Source organism: Stylophora pistillata, chromosome 2 (genome assembly GCF_964205215.1).
Source record: "Stylophora pistillata chromosome 2, jaStyPist1.2, whole genome shotgun sequence".
NCBI classification, from domain to species: domain Eukaryota; kingdom Metazoa; phylum Cnidaria; class Anthozoa; order Scleractinia; family Pocilloporidae; genus Stylophora; species Stylophora pistillata.
The window spans coordinates 29,582,481-29,591,381 of record NC_142520.1 but is presented as its reverse complement, the minus strand read 5'-3'; the positions used below and the strand labels follow the sequence as shown (position 1 = coordinate 29,591,381).

The window sequence follows — 8,901 nt, the reverse complement described above, 5'->3', positions numbered from 1 at the left end:
TACTCGGGGCTTTAAAAGATGGCAAACACGGGACAGATCTTGACACTATATCGTTATCGATTATTAAAATCTGTAACACTACTCTTGACGGTCATTGGTTTCAAAGGGTTTAACTGGATTTGGTTTGCCTGCCAAGCGGCTCTGGTTACTTCAATGTCAAACAAGTTTACTCGTTTTGTTTTTTTTTTTTCTTTCTGTCTCATAAGATTTATTTCGCTGTTTGTTTATTCTTTTAGCTGGGATTTAGATGGAAAATTTGTATAAATTCATTCACGCGGAGTTTTCCCAACTCATACTTCAAGTTCTTTTCTGTTGAAAGATTTCTCAGTTCTGTCGGGCTTATGTTATCACCAAGGTCGTTTACAGGTAGCATTTAGACACACCCAAAAATTAGAAACGATTAACTCGAGCCTAACTTCTGAAGTGCACTCAAGCGAAGCAGCTTAAATTAAGTTCGGCACGCAGCCATCGCTTGCTGATCGAAAGAAGCCGGAAAGATTATACTTGATTATACCAGTGGATAGACGGGGTCATTTTCCACCCAAATTGTCCGCATTTAGGCCATGCCATCATTAACAGCAATTTTCAGATGTCCATTTTAGTCCTTTTTTTTTTAATTCAAAAATAGAAGTATAGTTATGATGTCAATTCACAACATCATTCTATTTTCGTGGTCTAATTGGGGCTGTTACCGCAAAACACAACTATTCTATAGAGAGGCTTCATTCTTTAGAGAGACTCGCGATCATATCTTGGTCTAGCTTGAGCTCACAAAAGCATTTCACTTCATTTGCTTTTGCCACGGATGCGAGAATCGTTGAGGTAACTCCTTTTGTAAGCCGCATTCTTTATGAAATACGTCAGTGTACAATTTTTCTTTGTATACTATTATGTTGATGAACACCGATAGACACTCAATGAACTTGACATTACAGGAAGTAGGAGGCCAGTCATTATTTAGCACCCAGGGGCCGGGGGCAGGGGGCAGGAGGCCAGTCATTATTTAGCACCCAGGGGCCGCGGCCGGGGGCAGGAGGCCAGTCATTATTTAGCACCCAGGGGCCGGGGGCAGGGGGTTAGAAGATTTTGGTTGTGTCACGATCAAATTTACCTGATCCGCCTCGTAAGTTCTTTAATATTCTTATAGTTTCCCCTATTGGAATTTAACTAGCGGTCAATTTTCTTTAGTGCTCCCTTTATACTGTGCATCGCCAACTGTTTCGGTCACAACAATTCAGCGCGCCTTACGTGAAGCGCCTTTTACCGCTGTTCTTTTTCTTGTATCAACGGGCTCATATCGCCGCGAAGTGAGGTACAGAATATATTGTTTATATAACCAAGATTTTAACACATACCAAAGCCGCTGAGAAAAATAACTTGCTTGGGAAATGTAGTCCACAAAATTAGCTTTCAAACGAGAGTTTTTTCAAGAAATTTGGACGAAAGACAGACGAGATATCGTCATTCCAAAACAGGGAATTTTGCAGTTTTATCGTGGACTTCGGTTTGTTAATTTTCTACTGTTTTGCGGCCAAAAATTGAAGGGGCTGAAAAATCGCTCTGTGCTTCAAAATTTAAATTTTGAACCTGGAGAGGGTCTGCTACAGAGGTCCGGTCCGGCAAATAGAGCATCTAGCTCTAGAAATGATTTATGCCATGCTGATGCTTCGGATTCACACGTTTTCGCCACCTAAATTATAAGGTTTGTATGGAATATACCTTCGTTTTCGAGAGATAGTAAAAGGAAGGGTTTACTACACTCGTTTTATTGTTGTTTATTTTTTAACAGATTGTTTTTACTTGTAGTATCAATATCCCGGTCCGGCAAATTGAAAGAATATTTCATGATTGCGAATATTTACAATTTTTACGTGCCTTCCATACATTTCTCTATAAAATCGGCAGCCATGTTTACAGACATTTTGTTATGAAACCGCCTGCCTACCGCAGGCTCGTGACTGGAATTGTTGGCGATGTTGGTGACGACTGACCCCTCTCTGTTTCCTCTGAAAACCTAGTGATCCCACCGAAAATCCTCTTTGCACTCCCCCTCCCACTCACCCCACCCCGGTGATAAGATACAGTACAGCAGCCGCTCATTGGGAACACTTTATTTCAGTATAAGACTTCTCAGTGCATGTCTCACATTCAACCCTGCAGCACCAAGTAAACTTACATTTACATTTAACCCGCTTGTAATGCTCCACTGTTATTGGGTTCAGTCCACAAGAGTTACAGATGGCGGTGAATAACTCACACTTGTACTTGTCATCGCTTACATCTCTCCTGCACGACCTTCCCAGCATTCCAGTAGAGCCTATGCTGTCATTTCGCACGAAGTATCTTGGGGAGTCGTCGAGATACACAAGACTTTGTTTGATTGGGAAAGCTGGGCCCAACGACCGAAGTCTGTTGTTTATGAAGGACACCCGCAAAGCCATGTCGTATTTTTCTTTTAGCTTTGAGGAAACAACTTCAAATGGCGCCAATACCCTCCACATTGTTCTGATTAGGCAGGGATCGGAGTTGAAAGAAAATGGGCCATCACATCTTCCTCTCAGTTGCGAGCTTTCTCGGACAATCTGTCAACAAAAGTTAAAATACTTTTTAAAAAAGTCTAAATGATGTTTGGAAAAGTCACGATTTTTCGTTATCCCACATCCTGATAACCAAATTAAGCGACGAGAAAAATGTCTAGACCTTGTAGAACTTGTTTCAACAGTTACTTCTCCAATATAACACCAAGATCTCGCTGCTGTGGTGCAACTGCAGGGGATTGGGGTACAGAAAAAGATTTTGCGTTCCCTGGTAAACAGAACGGATGTACATACTATCACCTACGTCCAAATATTCTAAAGACTCAGCGTTAACTCAGACTTTGTATAAGATGTTTAAAAATAATTTCTTTACGCCTGAAAACTCACCTCTGCTCCTACATAGTAGTTGTGAAGGTTAACAGTTGTCAAAGTATCCAGTGGAAAACTACCTTTTCGCAGTATTTTAAAAAAACGCATAGCCTCCTTTCGTCCGAACGCGACGTTTTCGCCACACCCACTTCCAGTTCCACATCCACATCCGGGGATTCTTCCCAATGTGCACTGACGAGTGAGTTCGTGGGTAATAGCGGCAGCGGTTATGGCATACATAAAAGCAGACTCACGAGTAGCTGTAAGAAAGAACAATGAAAAAAATTTGGTTACCCGTTTAAAGTAAGCTAAGAGTGGGATTCGAAATTCCTATTCTTCTAATACTCGTAAATCTGTCAGCAAACTGCTCAGTGCGTGACATTAACAAATCTGTGAAATCCTGGTGCTGGGTTCACGGTGTTCACCAATGCGATGGTAGCGCGGGAAGAAGAACCGGAAGGGTGTTTTCTGCTGCGTCATACTTACACGGTAGTAGCTAGGGCGAAAATAGGATTTTCAACGAATTAATGAGATATCCGGGCTTAAGTCGAGTAGGTCTTACCATAGGGATATGTTAAGTTGTTAAAGAAGGAAAGCATTTTAAACATCTCCAATGGACAGTTCCAGATCTCGTTTTCAAACAGCTTTTGGCATTCTTTTATTCCTCGAAGGACACCATCTCTCGTGATATTCGACAACAGGGGATCATCCTGGAAGAGATCATCAGGTTGGAGTGTATAAACAACAACGCAGCAAATACCATCTCAGTATATTAAGTGTTTTGTATCAGAATGACGGTGAAAAGTTTGAGGTGTCATGGCCACAAAAGCACTATTGTAACCTAGCTTGCACTTAGTCCTCCCAATCCGTCCTCTCCAAGTGACGTTACCGCACAGCCTGCACTTAAACTTCTTTGAAGGGTCATAATTAAAGTTTGTTTTATGTTTTGCGTTATTTCTTTTTTTACCTCAGTTGAGGTCACAATGCCATCTAATTCATATATTAGCTGCCTTGAAGCCGAAATTAAATGAGCGTATTCAATAAAGAATGGCCCGGAAAGTCGAGCCCCTACTTTCTACTTCCTTCCTGACGAATATGTTCTAAGTAAAAAAGCAGAGAAAATTTTAAACATTGTGTTTTCTTTGTGATAGCTTTGCTGAACGAGTTTTTTCGACGGCCAGAATAAGGCCAGTGAAAAGTAAATGGGTTTTAACTTTTTAAACTGGCGGTGCTTTATTTCCGGAAACGATAGGACACATTTCATGCACAAGGGGCTGTTATCAATTTGTCGCTCTTAATGTGGTAATCATATTACTTTGAACTACTTTAGCTGGATTAAGTTGTGAGAAGTTCTTTTTTGTGAAGGGAGGACAGAGATGCGAGCAAATTGCACACCTGTAGTTGAGCAATCTTCAAATCACTTTCGGCTATACTGTTCCTGAAGACAAAAAATTAAAATTAGCCCTCACATATTTTCGATTATCTATTCTCTGTTGCTTTCTCATAAAAAAAGAAACAGCTTGTCTTTATAATAGTACATTGCGCAGATACTGTTTAACCCTCTCTTGAGCTCGGCCCCCGGACAATGTAATATCATAATACGTTTAGATGCACGGTAGGGCAGGGGGACCAATTGCCGGAGTGGCGGGGGAGGGGGGTTGTTACTCAAATGGATCAAGGGCGGTAACTTTGTGTTGGTATAATGATAATAATAATAATAATAATAATAATAGTAACAATAATAATAATAATAATAATAATTAGAATTTAAATAGCACAAACTACATAAATGTATGATCAAATGCGCTCTACAGAAAATGCAATGCAATATCATTGAACGCCAAATTATTAATTTCCGTTCCACCTATTGAAGCAAAAAGTAACTTCTTAGACAGAGCTTAAAACCTAAGACAACAAACTTAAGTTGCCAGATGGGATGTTAGCCAGTCAAATGGAAAATTTATCCCGAGCCCGCCAGGCTCATTCCTACGTAACATTACGATGAAGTTCATTTCCATCTGATGAGCATCGCGGGATTGCTTAAAGGCCCCGAACCTGAAGAGATTAACGAAAATGCAGTTGAGGGTTTTTCTTCAAAAGACCAGCGTATGTTGGAGACATAAACATCAATCTTATCATTCCCAATTTTCTTCGGTTTTCTACAGTCATTTAGGTAGTTAATAAGCCCTCAGTAATCAGACGAAGTTTCAAAGGAGGAAACACATGCACGAGAGCGGTGGTTTCCCTTCGCCCGAATAGGGATACCATACGACAGCTACTCGGCGACGGATATTCAACTCGCTTTGTTCTAAGTACGACAATAACCTAAATTGCCCTTAACAGGTAGTTTTTAATCGCACACTTACTCTGTTGTCCTCCGGGATGGCTTTACAGACTTTACATGAAATGGACTGGTATGTAATGTCAGCTGACTTCCACACGAATCTCCAAGATGCAACACCGACAAACCGACAATGATCGCAAGAAATAACGCGAAGAGTTTCATAGTTCTAACGAATCGATCGAAGTTTGACAGTGCCAGCAGAAAAAGTTGATAACATATTCAGTCCTGGCATGCGGATGAAATTATGCTCTCTAAAACAATACGTGCCCTTGTGGTTGAACCTTCAATCGCCTGAACAATGAGTTAATGAACCATCTGGGCTATTTGACCTCTTATTTCCCGTTTCAAATTTTTTAGACAAGGTTAACATCTTTGTATTGTGTACAAAGCGAATAAGTGATAAGTGATAAATTGTTGTAAAATTGTTGTAATTGTTATATACTATTTTAGTACGTTAAGCGTCTTGAATCGAAATGACTGTGAAACGATGGATGTTGAACAGGTTTATATTCACTGGAAAGGCAGCCTGAAAGCCAAAAAAGCACCATAGTAGCCTAACTACTACAAATCCCCCCTTCCGTCCCCTCTAAGTGACGGCAACTCACATCTCGCGCTTAAACATCCTTCAAACATCCCACTTTGCTTTGTATTGCCTGGTATGTTTACTATATGACTTCGGCAACTCTAACTTTATTCTGTTGAAGTAAGGTTTTGTTCTGTGAAGAAAGGACAGACATACGAAAACGTAACACACCTGTCGTTGAACAATCGTCAAATCACTCTCCGCTATGTTGGTCCTGAAGACAAAATATTCGTCTTATAATTTCGATTGCTTATTCTATGTTGCTTCCTCAGAAAGAATCCGGTATGTCTATATACTGGTACATTGTGCAGATACGGTAAAACCGGCCCTCTCCTGGACAAGTTCATAATGAACGTAAAACCTTTTAGTGTACTGTGGGGTAGGGGGCCAAATTAGGGGTGGGGGGGGGGATTGGGTCGCTCAAGAGATTTAAGGGAGGCAAGCCTTTGATAGTGTGATGATGGAAAATTTATGTAACTCGTTCAATTTCACTGATCACGAATATATTAATTTCCTTTAATTAATGCTGCAAAAAATACCTTTTTGGGTAGAACATCAAATCTCCCACAAAAACTTGACTTAACTTAACTTGCCTTAACACGTAGGCGGGAAATACATTGCGAGCTCATCGGGATTAAAGGGGAGATAACGATGAGGCTCACTGATCTCCTACTGATAAGCATCGTTTTCAGTAGAGGCGGCCTTAGACGAAAATCAGTTAAAACGCTCCGTACAAATTTGATAGGAATGCTTAAAGGGAACCGAAGGAGATAAACGGAAATGCGGTTAAAGGTATTTCAGGGCATGTAAGAGGCGTAAACATTAATCTAATGCTTGATTGTTTTTCTCCTTTGTAACAGATATCGTGCTGTCTCGAGGTGGTCCGCTTAGTGGCTAATAAGTGCTCAATGTGGGGAAAAAAGACATGCACGAGAACGAGGCTGGAAGAATATCTGCGATACATAAGTCTGATTTATTTTTGTACCGTGAATGCTGAACCAGAAACAGCATCGTCACGACTGAGAAAAATATACGGAAACCTTGTTTCCTGTAGGAATTGAATGAAAGTTATACTATTGTTTTTCAATAACACGAAACAGTCACACTCGGTTCAGGTAGTTCACGTGTACTACATTTTGCGTAAATATGGAAGATGTAAAGACGATGTCATCGACGTTTGCAAGCTACTAAGGTTAAAACGTATTTGGCTTGTTCTAAGTATCAAGACTGCAACCTAAATTGCCTACAACTGTAGACAAGTATGATCAAGTATCTTAAATCGTGGACTTACTCTGTTGTCTTCTGGGAAGGCTTTGCATGAAATGAACTGGTATGTAATGTCAGCCGACTTCCACACGACTCTGCAAGAGGTACAACCGACAAACCTAACATAATCACATGAAATAACGTAAAGAGCTTCATCGTCCTAACGCCGAATCGATGACGGTCTGACGATCGCTGCAGATAACAATACACTAAGTCCCGGTGATGAAAGGCAAAATTATGCTCGGTAAAACAATACGTGCTCTTGTGGTATCATCTTCCAGTTGAACAATAGGTTGATGATCATCCGGGTTATTTGACCTCTATAGATTCAATTTTTCTAGATACGATACCATCTTTACTTTGTGTATGTAGGAAATAAATTGGAAGCAGATGCATCAGCTCGTGTTTCTCCCAAGTCAGAATTTATCAGCCAACTTGCTAGTCATCCACCTTTTCCTCAACTAAGAACGAACATTGGGTAACAGTCACCATCAAAGGTCAATGTAGGGACCACTTTTATGATCTTACTGCCTCTGATAAAATAAAACTGAAATCGCTTAAAAGGATGGATACAAAAAAAAAACAAAAACAACTTTGTTCTTTCGTTTAAGCCAATCCTCCACAGTAGTTTGGATAAATCAGTCAACCGATAACATGTAATGTTGGAATGCTCTTCAAAGCCCACACAAAGCCGGCCTTTTAAGAACAGGAAAAGGAGGAGCTTGGAGAAAACGCTGACTCAGCTATCCTCAGTATTAACTGATGGTAAAAAAGAAGGGGTAATTTCTGGAGTGGAGCCAAGTGGCCCACCCGGCAGTAGCTGATATCGTTTTCCACAGCACGAAGCGACGGGAAGTAATACTACTCCCTGGCTCCGATCCCTAGATGGGGGTCCAGTCCATGGAAACATTAGCCCTTATTTCATCAGTCTTTTCTAATAATGCGAAGGGTTTTTCCTGAAAACACAGCACAAGAACCCTGAAAGGTCTCAAATTCCGACCTCTCGGACCTTTATTGGGAGAGAAAGTCCCTGAGTACGCGCATGCTGAACAGCTGAAGGCTGCATTCAACTGTTTCCGCCGCTGGTGATTATTCTACAGCAGACGGAAAACATTTTATATGTTTACTTAGGTGTAGATGTTGCGTGCTCTGAATGAAACGACGTCTTCAAGTTTATCTGGCATGCTTTGGACGGGGCGTCAAACAGTGACACACTTGATAGAATTGTTTCACGATAAAAGCTTTTTAAGATCATTTTAGGTAAAAGCTCCTCTATTTCACCCAAGCAGTTATGATCTTATGTCAAGTTGTTATTTCCAGTGTTTTTGGCCAATCAGAAAATACCATGACCATCTTTCCTGGTGACCAACAAGCATGAACAGACCGCCACTTGTCACTGATTCAGTTGTAGAAGATGAATGTATGTATGTAACTTCGCTTATCATCGCCATCGTTTGAACCGTTAGATCTATGGATCCAGCCTTATTTTTGTGTAAGTGAAAAACTTACGGCGATATTTTAATATCAATTAAAATTGACCGCAAATGAGATTAATATATGTATGTTGTGCCTTACAATATTCAGATTTCATTCTAATATTTTTACTTTCGAAAAAGAAGCGGCCTTTTAAAACATTTAGCGATAAAAATTTGCGATAAACATTTCGTAAAAGTATTTTAAAGATTTGTTGACGACGTTTCGACGTTTGGCTAACGTCATTATCAAGTCAGGGAATGAAAGATAACAAATCTTTAAATATACTAAAAAGACAATAGGAAATGGAATGTTCTTTGAACAAAGAG

At 40.3% G+C, this 8,901-nt stretch overlaps 1 protein-coding gene across 2 annotated transcripts; it reads right to left on the bottom strand.

Moving 5' to 3' along the window:
- Positions 1 to 2,095: 2,095 nt before the first annotated feature.
- Positions 2,096 to 7,435, bottom strand: LOC111326021 (protein Wnt-5a). Of its 2 annotated transcripts, none has more exons than XM_022929958.2 (5): positions 7,125 to 7,435; positions 4,302 to 4,344; positions 3,469 to 3,616; positions 2,925 to 3,166; positions 2,096 to 2,582 (listed from the first exon to the last, which is right to left on the bottom strand). In XM_022929958.2, the coding sequence occupies exons 1-5, from the start codon at positions 7,253 to 7,255 to the stop codon at positions 2,097 to 2,099; spliced, it is 1,050 nt and encodes a 349-aa protein (XP_022785693.1). In that variant the 5' UTR covers positions 7,256 to 7,435; the 3' UTR covers position 2,096. The 2 variants fall into 2 exon arrangements, with proteins under 2 accessions (XP_022785693.1, XP_022785686.1); XM_022929951.2 differs by lacking the exon at positions 7,125 to 7,435 and adding an exon at positions 5,273 to 5,978.
- Positions 7,436 to 8,901: the final 1,466 nt, after the last annotated feature.